The 17,338-nt window shown below is 34.4% G+C and overlaps 2 protein-coding genes across 2 annotated transcripts; both read right to left on the bottom strand.

Annotated features, from left to right (window-relative positions):
- Positions 1 to 1,024: 1,024 nt before the first annotated feature.
- LOC143553854 (serine/threonine-protein phosphatase BSL1-like) lies at positions 1,025 to 8,261 on the bottom strand. The gene is made up of 21 exons (XM_077043756.1): positions 7,903 to 8,261; positions 7,742 to 7,802; positions 7,578 to 7,656; positions 7,343 to 7,422; positions 7,148 to 7,242; positions 6,931 to 7,030; positions 6,405 to 6,474; positions 5,665 to 5,766; positions 5,450 to 5,531; positions 5,168 to 5,350; positions 4,904 to 5,075; positions 4,414 to 4,612; positions 4,098 to 4,265; positions 3,786 to 4,024; positions 3,625 to 3,709; positions 3,447 to 3,545; positions 2,588 to 2,787; positions 2,438 to 2,513; positions 1,631 to 1,766; positions 1,414 to 1,553; positions 1,025 to 1,329 (listed from the first exon to the last, which is right to left on the bottom strand). The coding sequence occupies exons 1-21, from the start codon at positions 8,105 to 8,107 to the stop codon at positions 1,246 to 1,248; spliced, it is 2,655 nt and encodes an 884-aa protein (XP_076899871.1). The 5' UTR covers positions 8,108 to 8,261; the 3' UTR covers positions 1,025 to 1,245.
- A 4,602-nt stretch (positions 8,262 to 12,863) lies between these two features.
- Positions 12,864 to 16,963, bottom strand: LOC143553825 (uncharacterized). Its single transcript, XM_077043727.1, has 11 exons — positions 16,904 to 16,963; positions 16,736 to 16,835; positions 16,549 to 16,657; positions 15,674 to 15,762; positions 15,522 to 15,578; positions 15,326 to 15,434; positions 15,140 to 15,241; positions 14,959 to 15,023; positions 14,529 to 14,697; positions 14,360 to 14,414; positions 12,864 to 13,302 (listed from the first exon to the last, which is right to left on the bottom strand). The coding sequence occupies exons 1-11, from the start codon at positions 16,959 to 16,961 to the stop codon at positions 13,142 to 13,144; spliced, it is 1,074 nt and encodes a 357-aa protein (XP_076899842.1). The 5' UTR covers positions 16,962 to 16,963; the 3' UTR covers positions 12,864 to 13,141.
- Positions 16,964 to 17,338: the final 375 nt, after the last annotated feature.

A 17,338-nucleotide genomic window follows, 5' to 3' on the forward strand; every position in this document is an offset into this window, starting at 1 on the left:
TTTTATTTATGCAATAATGCGTTTTGTTTGTAAAATTGAAATTTTAATTGAAGTGATTATATCAACATCTGTTGAAGGTGTCTGCTGGTATCCATCTAACACATCATGTTCATATAGTTTGCAAGTATCAACTCATATGGCACATTTTTGACAATGTTGTTAGGTTGGTAGTTATTGATGTGTGATTGTGTGTATAGTCACTGATAAAGGATCCAATGCAATAATCTTTTATCATGTATTACATACGCGACAGTCTAGATCGTTGATTTAAAAAAAACACGCTAACCCTAAAATTACAACCACGCAAGCCGGTCTTCGTCCACCTCCGCTCCTGTCATTTCCGTCCACATTCACTGTCACCATTCAGCAATCCGTCACCGTCGAAATCACCATCCACTATTGTGATACATCGTCGCCTTTTGTTATTCACAGATTTGTTTAGCTTTTGATAAGAATTGGAATTGGAATTGAAGCCAACTGATCAATTAATCTTTAAAATTGATCCAATTAATCATCAATTTGAATCTCTAATCGATCAATTTTGACTTTTAGTGATGGGTTTTAACATTGAAAGTAACAGGTTTCAAGCGTGAAGGTTTTAGGTTTTGGATTTTCGCTTGAATGTATTTGTAATATTAAAATTGAACGTATTTCGCGTACGTAATATACGTTAAACGATTATTGTACGTTAACTAACCCCTTATTTATCCATATGAAATTAAGTGACTAACAGGTTTTTCCTTATTTCCCCAAAATGACAGATGTATTTTTTTTATATTGAGTTTAATAAAATTCTGTTTTTTTTTAGATATATCCAGTTTGACGGTGGAGGTAGTAAAAGATTTTAAGCTAGCATTTTTGGAAAAGAAAATATATTTTACATGAGCCTGCTATGATTTTAATTTTTAAACATACAAAATAGCCTTGCAATGTTACATTTAGGTGAAATTTATAATATAGTTGATAAGTTGAAAATCTATTTCAAGATAATTAGTTAATTACTATGCTCAAGCATCTAACTCAAGATTATGATTTCAAAGTGTCCACATTTTAAATGCAGAAGCTATTCAAATCACACGAAAAAAAAATCCTAGATATTATGAGACACAAACCATCTCATCATCACTTTATCAAACAATCAAATAACAAACAATAACCTATTAACAAACCTTATGTACTCTAAATATGATCTTAATCTCTTGTGTATATATAACTTAGATCAAAATCCCCAAATCATATCACCAATCAAATATATGCAAGTGAGTTCCTGTCATGATTAGGCTGGGGTCGACCCCTGGTAGGCGTTGGTGGTCTTTGATTATTAAGCTCCTACACCAAAACAAACAAAATTCCATAAATTCAATAACTACATTCACAACATTTAATTTAACAACCTTAATGTATTAAATATACCTGCATCCATGTGTCATCTGGAACATGTTCTGGAGATGTTTCTGGCGAGTAAAGTGGCGGCGGTAAAGGGTGGATCAGTTTTGGGACCACCATGAGTCCTCTACCGATTACCAATATAGCTCCCGCATTGTTTGCAGTCCCTATAATTCAACCACCATAATTAGAGCGTGTTTGCGTTTAATTGATTGTTATATATTGTTAAACGAAAACTGCTTACCGCAATAGTTAGTGGCGGAAAAAAGGGTAATTAACTGGCCTTGAGCAAACCGTTCAAACCCATCCATTATGCATTCGTGTGCTCTTATAATTAACTGAAGTTTGTTTCTTTTACAGAAGTCTGTAACTCTGTCAGGCTGCAAAAGTAAAATATAAACATTAATATTAAGTGTGTTAAACGGGTTGTGTTGGCAAATTGGCTGATCTGACCGAACATGACATGAACCTGAAAATGGTGTCAGCCATGACATGTATGAGCCTGAACATGATACATATATTCATGGGTTGACATGAGAACGACCCGTTTAACCCAATTTTTTTTGGCATATTAATACTTTAAAACTACAATTTTAGGACAAAAATGCAACAGAATATAAAACAATTACATTTTAATCATAAAGTCTTGTATGTCAATTTCTTATTAAAATTAAGTTTTGGCATAAAATACCAAACCAATTTAATTTATGACGCAAAACACATTTAAAAAGGTAATAAACGGGTCAACTTGTGAACCCACCAAGTTAACATGAACACAACCCATTTAGCTAAAAGTGTTGGGTCCGACACAAAACAGACCCAAATTCACGAATTCCGTGTTGGGTTCATGTCGTTTCAGAAATGATATGGGCTAATTGTTTGTTAACGGGTCAATGTAAGAGACTTAATGTTTTGTTCAAGTTGAAACAGGTTGGATCAGATTTAGTTGACCCCTACTTGGGTGACTTTCCGCCCGTTTGACCAGTTTATCTTTTTCACTAAACTTTATTTGGCTTGACCTATTTATTCATAAAAAACATTAGTTTCATACCCCAAAAGTGACAAGACCCGGTCCTCTAGCATTTGGCCTTAGACCTTCCACACTATCGTTTTCTGTAGGGTCAGACCTGCAAAAAAGAGATAACCTCAAAACACAGTTTCATAAGTAAAACCAAAAGTAGAGTATGAATAATAAACTTGCCATAATAAATCCATCAAAATAAGAGATCCAGTATCCATCGTTATCGGTCTTTCTATCTTCTCTATTTGTTCAACTGAATGTATCGACCGCCCGATGCCACCGTGCATGCATATTATCTTTTTCTCAATCAGTGCTGCGAGTGGAAGATGGTTGAACAGTTGGTTGAACCGTGACCATGCCCAGATTCCGTCATTCTCCCCCTGAATATTATACAGACCATAAAAATATTATAAAAACCGTAAACCCTTCTTTTTATATTTCTTTTATGAATTTTGTACATTCATGTGTTAAATACAATTGCAAAATCAATATTATTACAATAAGACTCTAATTCTTTTTTGACATTTGATCAGTTAAAAATAGAGTAGGGGCATGCATGAATAAAAACTGAACCATACCCGGACTAAACAGACGTGACCAAACTGAAAAAACCCAAACTCAGTAAAAAACCAACAGTTTGTTCGGTTTCAGTTTTGCTATCAACCAAAAACTGAAAAGACCGAACCAGACCGAAAACACGAATTTTAGTTAAACAATAAGAAACTAATAAATGATTTAGATCAAAATTTCAGTTTTAGATGCCGAGTAAAGTAATCAATGAATTATCAATTAACAAAAAAAAATAGCCCTAAAGTTTCAGGTCAAAATTTATTATTCAAGGTCATTAGCCCGAAACGTTCAACCCAAAATGGTAACACCAAAACTGAACCAAACCCATTGTAATACAAAAAACCTAAAAAATCAAAACCGAACACTTTCCAAAAACTCAAAAACCGACCCATGCACACCCCCTAATAGTATAACTTGACCCATTTACCCCTAAACGGATCCAAAAATGGCACATGAAATCACTTATTACCATTCTCTCAATGCACTCAAGCCGAAACCCAAAGAGTGCATTTATGTCAGCAGCCTCATGATTCCCACGTATCAAATGAACATTCTCGGGATACTGAATCTGAAAACAAAAAAAAACAATAAAACAAAGTAAATAAAAAATCATAACCAGGGTTATAACTTATAACTTGTAAGCATACCTTTAAGGCAAGAAGTAAAGTAATCGTCTCTAAGCTATGTTGCCCTCGGTCAACATAATCTCCAAGAAACAAATAGTCAATGTATCTGTTTAACAAGAGTCAATTTCAGCCCAATTCAAATCCAACAAATTTAAACAATGAAAACTGGATTTTAAGCATACGTTATGTCTCCAGCAGTAGACGGAAATCCATATTCATCAAACAACCGCATTAAATCCCCAAATTGACCATGTAAATCACCAAACACTTTAATCGGGGATTTTAATTGAAGAACCGTAGGCTCGTGTAAAAATAACTGTTCAGCAGCATAACAAAGCTCGGCGATTTCATAAGAATCGAGAAAAAACCCCCTGTTAGCAGGCGGTTTCCAGTTTCGGGGCCTGAGTAAAGTAGATATGACCTGCAAAGATGAATAACAAATAATATTTCAGTGTTTGTATATAGAAATATGTGAAATGAAAATGTTGTTTCACCTTCTTATGCAAGCCTTGAGGTGACGGTTGCCTCGTGAACTTTTTAGTTGGATACGAGAGATTGTTTCCAGAAGGAATCATTCGTCTACTCTCATTTTCAAATTGATCTAATGATAATTGTCGGACCAAACCACCAAGGTTTCCTACAGTTTCTTTGGCAACCACAACCTGCCATGTATAAAACCGATTAACCGAATCGTAACCGAAATAATTGACAAAACTGAACTGATATAACCAACCCAAACTAATAGACGACTGTCAAATTTGTTTGTTTTTGAAACTATCAAACAGAAGATCAAGGTTGAGAAACACATACAGCTCTCGGGTGCAGTTTAACGTCTCTCTCTGTGTCATCACCACTTGTTGAATTGTTTTCTGCTTGTTGTGGGTCGTTTGAAATGGGTGTTTCGTCTGGGTTCATAGTGTGTGACTGTGCAGCTTGCCAAACAGCATTAGCAGCTTGTGCTTCAGCTGCGGATGCTTCTGCCAGCCGGTCCATAGATTCCTTGTTCATACTGGAAAGAAACTAAATTATTGTAAATTTTGGATAAAATGTTAAAAGACTTTTGAGACGTTTTCGACCCATGTTAAATATACATAACAGATTCCGATAACATTATTCTAGTCACTTTTATAGGGTGTAAACAAGCTAAGCCGCTCATTAGCTACCAGAGGTTGGCTCGCTAGCTTAAAAAACTGCTCACAAGCCAAGCTTTACAAATAGAACTCTAAACGAGCCGAACACGGGCTCAGCTTGCCTCATTTACACCCCTAGTTATAGGAAGAAGAGAAAAAACAGGCCGAACCTTAAACTACCAAACGAAGGACTCTCAGGTCTACTGTCAGGAGACATACGACCAAACGGGCTTAAACTGTTAGCCCTCGGGCTCGTCACATTTGAGGCGGTTTCAGACGTTAACATAGGAGAATCAGAATCAATTGGATCCTCCGCGATAAGAAAATCATCCAACAACACATCTGCTAGACATGAAACAATTTAATATTATGCAACAGCAGCAACAGACACATACGACATGCTTGATGAGAAAAGGGTATTTTGGGAAACTTACCTCCCCTAAGACCGCCATAGACATACACGCGGCCACCAACGGATGCAGCGGCATGCCTACCTCGCCGCATGAGCTCCAAAGAAGAATCTTCGGGTTGACTTTGCCCGCCCTTGCTATTACTATTGCGTGTAGAAGTCACCATCCCATGTCTATCTAACCAAACACCCGCAGCCGTGTCCAAAACTGTATATGTATTCACGTTGAAAACGATTTATATATTATTAGTATCAATTATATTACAATTTATGTTATGTATAAAATATTAATAGATTTAAAATTAACCTGCAACAGCTGCTTCACCATCTACTGCTCGACCTCCCCTCAAAACACCTCCAGTAACATGCAATCTAGCCCCGACAAACACCTGGTGAGATATATAAACCAATGACCAATTAAATAACTATTAATTACAGCTGCATGACAAACTGATTCTATACATAAGTAGCTTTACTAAAATTCAGCGTAAGTTATACACCAATTAAATAATTATAAATTACCGCTGCGTGTTGGTATCTTGGTGACGGTGAAATTCCAGGTGCAAGTGTCCATTCCCATTGACCATTTTTAGGCATGAGCAATCCGTAGGCATCTGCTAACGGCTGCAAATTCAACACACACCTGGTTTCAAATGTGTAGCACTCAAATATGTTTAATCCCATAAGGCGATCATATGTGAGGCTTTTGTTATAAATAAACACTAAAAAATGTTTTTGAATTTTAAACACTAAAATACAAGATATTCTCATCATCTCTGGTTAGATTTGTTCAATTTGTGGCCTAAATTGTTCAAATAATCAAACGGTACCCATTGCTCAATCAACGGTTAGATCTATCAATTGATGATCAAACTTGTTCAGACGATGGCCAGAACTGTTTCATCAGATTTGGAAAACATGCCCCCGTTGCAACCAAAGGTACAATTTTGTTCAAATACTGGTCAAGTACATAATGTGTCGCATCAACCGCATCACACGCGCATCATGGAATCACATCGCATCAACTGCAGCGATGCGATCTCATCAACACATTGTGCGCATCGCACATTATGCCCTCCTACTTTGTGCATTTTAAAACTAAGAATACACTCACAAAACCAATAATTTTATCAAAAATATATATAGTTTAATGACAATACAGTGCTAACATATATTCAAATCGAAATTATAGTGCCAATACATTTATAAGTCGGGTTATTAGTAAGACAATGCTAAACATAAGTCATAAAGATAACACATACCGTGCCTAAGATGTCTCTTCCACCACAAAGTAAAAACATACCGTCTGCACGGGCACTAGCAGTTGCATACCTGCAAACCGTAAGAAATAAATACAGCAATTTATTGCACATCTTGGTTGTCCATTAATTCACTTATTGAAAGTATGCAGTTACATGTTCTTCCATTTGTAATTGATGTTTCAAAAACTATAACTTGGAACATTCAAAGTTGACATGACACTTCATTTGTAACTGTAAAAACCATTTGACCTGATTTACTCTTACTTATTAAGTTCATTTTTATAATTATATTGAGTATGTTTTAACCTTAAAATTCTAGTTTTGGTATTGTCTGGTTTGATAACGAATAACGATAAGTTTGTTTTCTAATTGTAATCTTTGATCAAGACTAGCATATATTTAAAAGGCTAATATGATGGTAAGAACTATTTTGACTATTTAACGGATAGATAAACAAAAAGGCCATTAAATTCATATAACAAATGAAATTTGAATACTGTTAGTCACTACTAAATTATGCACTTACATTCTAGCAGAAGGTTTATCACCTTCTGGATTTAGTTTCTGCCAAGCATATGGTTTTTGAGCAGTATCCAAAGCCCAAGCATCCGGAAGCACTTTCTTTCCTAAAAAACAAAAGGATATTATTATTCTAAGTCAATATACTAAAGATAGTAATATTGGACACAGTTTTACAATCAGATATGAAACCAGGACCACATGCATAGACATGATAAACTCACCATCATTGCCACTAACGGAAACAAGGTACCGTTGAGCTACCAAATCCATAACATGACCATACCGAGGCCCAGGCCCCTCTCCTCTAACAACCACCCTGCAAACAACATAACAAAACCAAACCAAACCAACACTCAACAAAAACCACTAACTCCTTAAAAACACATAAACTTAACCACACCAATTAACCGCCTTACCGGTGCCACTTGTATTTATCATTGGTCAAATCAAGCACGTAAAGATCATCCGTCGAATGCCCAGCCGGACCTATCCCCCCCTACATATATATTAAAACCAAAAACCTAAATTATATTATTATACATTTTCATTATAAATTGTAAAGGTAATGAACTGCACTTTAAACGAACTGAAATAAACCCTAATATACTAATAACCTTATATATATTTAACATAAATCTACTCTTGAATCACCTGAAATGCAACCATAGTTCCCACAACAGCTGCTGCGTGAGCAGCCCTCGGTGATGGTGGCTCCCCGGCCGGTTGAATTCTGAATATTATTCACCAATTAATAATCTAATTATAATAATAATAATAATATTAATATTAATAATATTAATAACAACAAAAGTAACCTGGTCCATTTCCTGGTGAGAACATCATACACATGAACAGAGTTTGTGACACCATCTAACCCTAAAATCAAAACATTTAACCTAATCAATCAATTTGGGGATAAATAAACAAACTCTAGTAAAACAAGTAAATAATCAATGAAGGATGGATTGATGGTTACGGATTCCAGGGACGGGAGACGATGGTCCGCCACCAATAGCAGTGGCGCCGCCGAATAATATTAACCGAGGTCCGTGAGTTTTGGTAGGCGCGATGGCGGTGAGCGTGTGGGCGCAGCGAGGACCGGGAGCGTCATCACCAGTGTCCCAAAATGACTCAAGTGGATAATAAGTGGGAGCTGGTCGACTCCATGGCTTTGAACCCATGGTAGGAGGAGGATGAAATTGATGAGAGTAAACAGGTGGAATCGCACTAAAAGTGGAATAATAAGATCAGAATATCATATTATTCAGATTCAGGAAGTTACTTTCAAAGTCTACCAAAATTCCAAAGATTGACTGACGTGCTTTTACTTAATAATAATAATAATAATAATAATAAGCTAATAACATAACATGGTGTGCTACTGCTACTTTCCGATGTTTGGGATCCGTGTGGTGTTTAAACAAATTTATTTACTTTTTCTCTTTTTTTTAACGACCAAAGTAACGCCGGGTACTTCGTACGCGGCCCCATTGGCTAAAGGTAGCCCGAGCCGGCCACTAGTCCGGACGGACGGAGCCCCTAGCGGTTCACCTATTAAGGGATTCACCGGATAAAACCTGACCCTCACGCCCGCCAAATGGCACGACAGCAAGGAGCCGGTAAAACCGGGTGAGATCAGGACTCGAACCCTGGCAAGCCAGGTTCATCCCTCATATCTCTCATATAAATTGGTGATAGTGAGGTATGAACCCCCTACATCTCACTAGTAAAATGAGTACTCTACCATTGAGCCATATCCAATTTATTATTTACCTTTTCTCTACATTTTCATTCCTAGTACATTTATTTATTTTTTTTTTTGAACGGTGACTTTTTCAATAATGGGATGACACATCTCCTCCAAGAGGAGCCCCCTCACCCCACTCAGGCCAGACAATGTTGTCTTAATCGGATCCACGCTGGCGTCCGAGTTTGGCTTGAGCGTTCCCCAGGAAAATCTGATAGCCTTAACCCGCCCGAAGGCACGACGGTCAAGTTAACCAGACCGAAATCTGGATACTATGGTAAAACCGGGAGGAATCAGGATTCAAACCCGGGTGCTCCGGGTCATCTAGTACTTGAAGTGAGGTTTTTCTTTTAAGTGAATATGGTGTTTATTTTAAACGAACTGAATGTAATTTGGTTCAGTTTGATTATTGTTTAATCGGTTTGAAATCCAATATTGAACACCTACAAGGCTACAAATATTTGAATTAGTGAATAAAATAATAATTAATAATTTCACATATATTTAATATATTATTTATTGTTAATATAGTGTAATAAATATAAACATAATTTATTATTTTTATTTGTTTAGCCTGTTTAATTGTATTACACCATTTTTTAACACATCAAACATGTTTAGGAATTTTTTTATGACTCTACTAAAACTCGTTTCGACTCATTTACATAAACATAGTTAAATACGTCATGCTATGATTGCATAACTTTTAAGTAAATAAGTTATACTAATGCTTAGGATTACTTATCTCCTATTTAGTTAAATCTTTTATTTAATAACTAGTTACTATCTCCGTGTTATAAGGGTTTGTTTTTTTTTCGTGTCTAATATTTATATTTTTTTGAATTCTAATTTTATTTATTGTAAGAAAGTTAAGCATTAGGGTTTGATAATGAAAGGGTTTCACAAATAAATAAGATGTTATAATCCATTTAAAAGCTATGGGTTTGGTGAGACCCATGACTCGCTTATTTTGTATTTTTTTTACTACAAAACTGTTTCTTAATATAAATAATATATTTTTCTTAAAAAAATTGGATATTAATTTTTAATACATCCGTATTTTATAAGATTTTCATATCAAATATCTGGTGAGATTATTTTTTAATATAATAACATGTTATAACCCGTTTAATGTTATCTGGGTTTGGTTAGACGTATACCTGTGAATTCAGGTCAAATGCATGAGAAGTCTTCATTACATATAAAACCCAAAAATGTTCCGTTATATATATATATATATAGGATTGGTATCATTTATGAACTCTAAAATGTTAATTAGAACTCTTAGGAACCCTTAACAAACAAACAATGTTTTAATTTTTTTTAGACAAAATGGCAAAAGACGTCATTTATGTTTGCACGGTTTTCAATAGTCGTCCTTTAGCAAACTTAATGACAGAAAACATTATTTATGTTCAAAAAAAACGTTGCACAATTCGTCCTTTTCACCAACGAGGGTTAGTTTTTCTCGTTAAATCTAGTCATGTGCACCTCATGTGAGGGCAATTTAGTCTTTTTACCCTCTCAGGGGTAATTGATTTAAAATTTGGGCTTTAAATAAATAAAAGGTTTTTTTTTTTTCTTTTTAACCATCTTCTTCCCAAATATTCATAACCCAACTACAACCAAAACTAGCCACCACCCATCATCATCATCCCATCCAACCTCCCACCACCACCGACAAAACCCACCTCCGTACCGTCCGCCGTCGGACCACCACCACCCTCCAACCATAACTCCATCAGTCAACCTGTTGTGAAAAGCCCAAATCCGCCCGCCAGCAATTCCGTCCACCACCAGTTCCGTCCGCCGTCGGCCAGCATCACAGAACTGACGACTACCAGTTCCGGCCAGCGCCTCTCTCTGTTGTGAAAAGCCCTAAATTGTAGGGTATTGTGTTTGTCTACAACCCTAGGGTTTCGAAATCTAGGGTTTATGGACGAAATCGCTTTTTCTTTGGCTGATCTTGAGGGTTTTGACCAATTGGCAGGCAGTGGAAGGTGGTAAGTGGTGCTCGTAGTCGGTAATTAGGTGAAGAAGACAGAGGTAATAGAGAGGCAAGTGGTGGCGGCTGCAGTTGAAGGTGATGGGTGGTGGTTGTTTGATAGGTGAGTGATGGTGGTGATGGTTAAGATGTTATTGTGGGAGAAGAAGATGGATATGTGTTATTGGGTGGATGAGAGAGAGAGAGAGAGTTTTTTATATATTTATTATTTTAGATTATTTGTTAATAAATAGATTGTAAAATTACAAAATTACCCTCATGCGTGTTACACATGACCAGATTTAACGAGAAAAATTAACGTGGTTACTGTCAAAGGACGTGACATGAAATAGATTTGAAACATGAAGTATGCTTTCTGCTATATGTTTGGCCAAAGGACGACCATTGAAAAAACGTTCAAACGTAAAGGACGTCTTTTGCCATTTTGTCTTTTTTTTATATATTAACATTATTTAAGAGTAGTTTTATCATATTTTATATAAATTTTTTGATTACATATATTAATCACAAGGTTACATATATGTAAAATTTATGTACTAACAAATTTACATAGGTGTCAAACAAAACATAGATATGTATAAAAACTAATTTTTAAAATTATAATTGTAGATATAGATGTAAAAATGATAAAACTAATCTCAAAGAACATTAACATACAAAAATTTTATAAAAAAACGCTAGTTTTCAAGGGTTCTTCAAGTTTTTAAATAATTTTACAGTTCTGTAATTATGCTCATCATATATAAATATATATATATATATATATATATATATATATATATATTTAAGATTAAGATTATTAGTTATATAGTTTTTCCTTTCTTTCCTTTTTTTGACGCAACATGTATTGTAATTTATTTACATACTTATATGTTGTTTTACATTATTCGTTTATAATATTTATATATTTTTTTGAATTTTAATTTTATTTATTGTAAGAAAGTTAATAATAACTTAGGATTTAATGATAAAACGGGTTCATAAATAAATGAGATGTTATACCGGTTTAAAAGTTATATTGGTTTAGTGATACCCATGACCCACTTATTTATTTTTACTATAAAATTATTTCTTAATAATGAATAATATCTTTTTTAATAGATATTAATTTTTAGTATATCTATATTTTATAGGATTTTCATATCAAATATTTGATAATATTAATTTTTAATATAATGAGATGTTAGTTACCGTTTAAGGGCTATCTGGGTTTGGTGATACACATACCCATAAATTCGGGTTAAATGCATGAGAAGTCTTTATTTAAGAATAAAGCAATCTGACAGCTTGAGAGAATTATGGAGCTTTCGTTTATATATATTTAAGATTATACATGCTTGACATAGTGTCTTGGAACTTACTAGTGGTTGGTTTATTATTGGTTAAGATTCTTTATTTGTATAACTTTAGTTTGTTCTCTAACGTCACCTTTGCGGCTTACTTGATTTGATGAAAATAACTAAGATTTTGAATTTTTGATCCTTACTTGGTGGTTTAAAATATAAAAATAAAGATAAAATAAAGCAAGAGACTGCATTTGGGGGGTCAATGGTCGACCATGGATTGATTGCAGACAGGCCCCGATAATTTTGCCACTTTTGATGTTTAAAAATTGCTTTCTACAATGACCCACACTTGCACTTTAGTTTTTAAAAGTCCAGAAACCTTAAATCAGATTCACTCAAATGTCTTCAATTTGTTATTTTTCCATTAAGAAATCAACATACCAAAAACAACAGGTTGAACAAAAAAACAACTGAGCCTTTTATTGTAAATAAATTACAACACTCTAGTGACTGTCAATGTAGAATATATTACAAAATTCTTGAGTGAATTAAACTAGTAGAAGGGATAATGATATCAATACCTAGAGAAGTAAGAAGTTTGCAGTCTCAACCATGAGAATTGTTGGTAATCTCTACTGTTTATAATTATTGGTTAAAAAACAAGTACACATAAGACAGATTTCCTAACATCCAACCAAAACACTAAATAAACTAATAATCTAATAATAACCTGTTTATCAACTTTATCTTCCTATAATGAGTAAAATACTAAAAAAATATCATAGTATTAAAAAAACATTATTGATTCAATTATTTAAATAAACTGGTGATAAGTATGTTATTCCCCCTCATTATAATGAATATGATGAATGTTTCGACACATATATCACTATCAAAGACTGGTCTTCAAATGTAGGCAAGTAGCACCAAACTAAATGGGGCCTTTTATACTATTCAAATACTAATATTTTATAAAAATACAATAAATATATATAGCATTTTTGTCACTTGACCAACCATAAGAAGAAGCAGATAAAGCATTGTGTGTGTGATTTATGAAGTAATTTTAATAAATTTAAATGTACGGTTTTGTCACTAGTCTACAAACATCTAAAAGAGGCGCTAACTTGTTTGACTAACATTATGTGAAATTGGTCAACTAGCGTTCAATGTTTACTCAGGGACAGGGATTTGGAAACCTTGAGTGAACCTCATCTATGTCTGCCATGATCTCTACATTAAGCTTCACTTCACAAGCACTAACAACCTCTTCAAGGTGCCATAATTTTGTAGCTCCAAAAATGGCACTGCTCACAAGAGGATGTCTCAAAACAAAAGCTGCCCAAAATAATGAAAAACAAGAAAACAAATCAAATCTACAATTGCAAATGAGCCAAGCCAGTCATGAGCTACTTGAGACTAGCTTCTTAAAAATCTCAAAACAAGTGAGCTTAAAAGACCTCAGGCTTAAATTAGAACTCATTAATAAACGAGCTCGAGCCTGAGCTTTCAACGTCGAGTTTCACTAGGCTCGCTAACCTATTATGTATATAAATATTAATATATACATATATATATATAGTTATATTTATAAAATTGATATGAACAAATATTATAAACAACCAACGTACCGTACCTTCTCTCTTTTATCATAAAAGTCACTCAACAGTTTTTGCACATTAGTCCCTTTACATGTTAATTTTGAACAGAAGTGTGATTTTAAAAAAAACTTGGAACTGATACATCTGGTTGAAGTGGTCCAGCAGGGGAAGGTACTTCGAATTAAATAAAGGTGTGAGCGAGCTTATGCCCCACCATTGACATTAGGTCTGACCATTTCCTTAAGAGAATTTCAATCATACGTCCCCACGTCTGGCTATCCCTTGTGTCTAAGTCAAGTATTTGATTCCCTATAGGCTATTCCTAATTTCCTACGTAAAAAATGACCTCTCATGGTCCGCCGGCTGTCCTCATTCTGTTTTATCTTCAAGCTTTGCTTGTCTATTTTTTTCTAACGTGAGTTATATTTGTTTTTATCCCAATTGTTTTCTAAAACATATTGGACATCCGTTCCTAGTTGTTTTAAGGAATTTCACAATATAGTTCAAATCTAGCATGTAGAGGGACTTTAATGTGCAAAATCCCGTTGAAGGACTTTTGCAAGAAAAAAACAAAAATGTTGTTTCTTTATGGTATTTGCCCAATAAATTTTTTATATATATATATATATATATATATATATATATATATATATTTGCACACACACACACACACATATATATATATATATATATGTGTGTGTGTGTGTGTGTGTATAAATAAATTAATTACATATTTAATCAATAATAAACGAGCCAAGCCCAAAAATCTATAAAGCAGTTTTTGTTGTACATACCTATTGCAAGAGCTACCGGATGAATACCATAACGTTCTGCAATAGAAATGTATGCCTGCAAAACTTTATTGGATCAGAAAGTGATACAGCGTATTCAACCATCACAAGGAAAAAATAATATGAAACATATTTAACCATTAAATGTAACACACTAAGAGATTGGATGTACTTTAATCGCTTCTCTAACGATGGGATTTGATAGGTTGTATCTGGATTCCCCTTCTGAATACCTGCCTCTGAAAAGATTCAAACGAGCATCGGCTGCACCACCATCGGGTAACAGATATTTTCCAGAAAGCAAACCCATTGCAAGCGGGCTATAAGCCAACAGTCTTACCCTATAAGTTATTACACAAAAACCACCATCAGCATCAAAGTCAGTGGTGAACACTGGCCAGAACTACCCTGTTTGGGGCCGTTTTAAGTTAACTAGTTTTAAGACCAAATTGACCGGTTGTATAATTTGAATAGACCCAAATTGACCTGTTGTATAATTTGAGTTGACCCAAAATTAACATGTTTCTAATTCGAGTTGAACCAATGAACCCACTCGTGACTATCAACCCTACATTTACAATAGTAACCGATGCAAAACATACCTCTCCAAATGACAGCACTCAGCCAACCCTGAATCAAAATGTCGGCATAACAAGTTGTACGAATTCTACAATGATGATGCATATATTCTCATTAGATGTAGCTATAGCAGATCCAGCGGGTGTGGATAATGAGAGGGATCGTGGGTCAAAAGTGTTGGGTCAAAATAAAATGAAACACCACCTGAACAGATATTATCCTTGGATAAGCAGGATTATTTTCAGCAACTTGTAAGAACTTCATGACTCCATACGGTGTTTCATTACTAACACCAATGAATCTGATCTACACATATTTTCAGAACCTATATCATTATACAAAATAGACTTGATGCATTTATCGTTACCACTTGATGATATGATTACGGACCTTACCAGCATCAACTGCTCTTCCTAAAACATCAAGTTGTTCCTCAATACTAACAGAATTGTATTGTCTCACGGGATCATAATCAGTTTCCCCAAACATTGGAACATAGCTACAATTTAGAACATAAATTTGAATAAATAATTCTGAAATTAAATCCATGTAGGTGTTTAAATAACTAAAAAGATAATATACAAACCGATCGGGCCAGTGTAGTTGATAAAGATCAATATAATCAGTCTGCGCGCGCAGCAAGCTGCATGAGTTCTCCAATATACAAAAAACACCCATCAAATGGTTACATCAGCTGAAACAAAGGCAGTATCAGATTTAGCACTAATGTGAACTAACCTATTGTCGATAGCATCATTTATATTTCGGCTATCTAAACTTGTTGGACCACCTCGAATCCAGGTCATTTGCCCCGAAGGGCCACTAACCTGCAATCAGAAATAATGTTATAACTTCTATTTAAAACCAATAAACAAATGGAAAATCATGAAAATATCCATTTTTTGACCGAGAAAATTAACGAAATAACCTTTGACTCTTTAAAACTACCAATTGACCGGAGCACGAAAAATGTCTTTTGGCGCAACATATTTCAATATGGTGCCGCAGATTCGATCATTTTGGCTCCGAAGGCCCCACAAACTTTTAAAAAAAAATAATTTTTTTAAAAGCTAAAACGTGGCACAAGAGATTATAATCAAGGGTGTAATCCGACATTGATTGGCGACACATTCTACCTGTTAATAATCGAAATTATCAGAAATTATTTTTAAAAAAAAAGTCAAACAGCTATTTTCGTAATCTGAAAAAGTCAACTTCATTTTATTAATCAAAATGGATAATTTCATAACTTCCAACACACCTTCCTATTATCCTACATCTAACTGAGCTTATAAATTTCATACATGAATGATGAATCCATTCCTTACAATCTATAATTCTATATTCCTAGATAATAACATCCATATCATTTGTTTAGTGTTTGGATCAAATACAAATCAAATTAACGTGCTAACTGTGTGTAATTATATATACAACTTACACTACGATGTAATTACATAATTACACTGCTTGTATATATAATTACACTACTTGATTCGCACGTTTTTTTAGTTTATATTATTTTGATACAAGTTAGTTAAGTTACTAAACTAAGCCTAAAAACAACTAGCACATTGTACATGAAATTCTTATTATATCAGGAATGAGATAACCTTAGTGGCGAATACGACACGATCTCGAGGCACTTTTCGTTGTTTAAGCCATCGGCCAAAGTACTCTTCACTCCGTCCATGAGTGTCCGCACGCTGCGGCACTGGATACCTAAAATCTCAAAACATTATTAATCAATTAGTCAAATTATTATTAGGTAAACAAATAGTGAAAACGAAATTAGGTTACATTTCAGCGGAATCGAAGAAATTGATTCCAGAATCGACTGCTTTGTCCAGAAGATTGAAGGATTCGGATAACGAGTTCTGTTCACCAAACGGCATCGTTCCTGTGATAACAGAGTATGAAGATTTGAATCGACTGATGCTTGTTTAGATGTGAAAATGATTATCTAACCTAAACAGAGCTTGGAAACTTGGAGATTAGGAGATAGATTGGATAGAGGAACCGCCATTGTTTGTTTGATAAGCTGTTTTTATTTGTTGTAATATAAATTAACCGGAGCATGTTAGTGTTCGTGACTTCGTTCGAGTAATTTTAGTGCGGTCCAAACTGTTCGCCGCTCGTTTGTTATTCGCTCGAAAATTGCTCGTTCGATTTCGGTTTGGTTTGGAAGTGAGCCGTTTGGCTCGGTTCGGTTTATAAACAATCCAAGCACGAGCAAAGCCTCGCTCGGTTTGGTTCGGTTCTTTTTGCTCGAATTATTTTTTATTTATTAATTTTATATATATATATATATATATATATAAAAGTATACTATTTTTTAAAGTTTTTAAAATTTCTCTCTTTTGTTGAATTCAAAGTTCAAATTTAAACCATAGTCGCTCGTTT

The sequence above is a fragment of the Bidens hawaiensis genome, unplaced genomic scaffold, assembly GCF_021521415.1.
Source record: "Bidens hawaiensis isolate Kalapana, Puna unplaced genomic scaffold, B.hawaiensis_p1.1 tig00017381_1, whole genome shotgun sequence".
NCBI classification, from domain to species: domain Eukaryota; kingdom Viridiplantae; phylum Streptophyta; class Magnoliopsida; order Asterales; family Asteraceae; genus Bidens; species Bidens hawaiensis.

What these genes read in the sequence shown, in the direction of transcription:
- LOC143553854 (XM_077043756.1), bottom strand. Translation starts at nt 8,107, where the DNA reads ATGGGTTCAAAGCCATGGAGTCGACCAGCTCCCACTTATTATCCACTT. An exon ending in GTCTCCCGTCCCTGGAATCC is followed by an intron (nt 7,803 to 7,902) that starts GTAACCATCAAT and finishes TTTTGATTTTAG; the next exon opens with GGTTAGATGGTGTCACAAAC. An exon ending in GAACTATGGTTGCATTTCAG is followed by an intron (nt 7,423 to 7,577) that starts GTGATTCAAGAG and finishes ATATATATGTAG; the next exon opens with GGGGGGATAGGTCCGGCTGG.
- LOC143553825 (XM_077043727.1), bottom strand. Translation starts at nt 16,961, where the DNA reads ATGGCGGTTCCTCTATCCAATCTATCTCCTAATCTCCAAGTTTCCAAG. An exon ending in CAAGGATAATATCTGTTCAG is followed by an intron (nt 15,024 to 15,139) that starts GTGGTGTTTCAT and finishes TCATCATTGTAG; the next exon opens with AATTCGTACAACTTGTTATG. An exon ending in TCGTTAGAGAAGCGATTAAA is followed by an intron (nt 14,415 to 14,528) that starts GTACATCCAATC and finishes AAAGTTTTGCAG; the next exon opens with GCATACATTTCTATTGCAGA.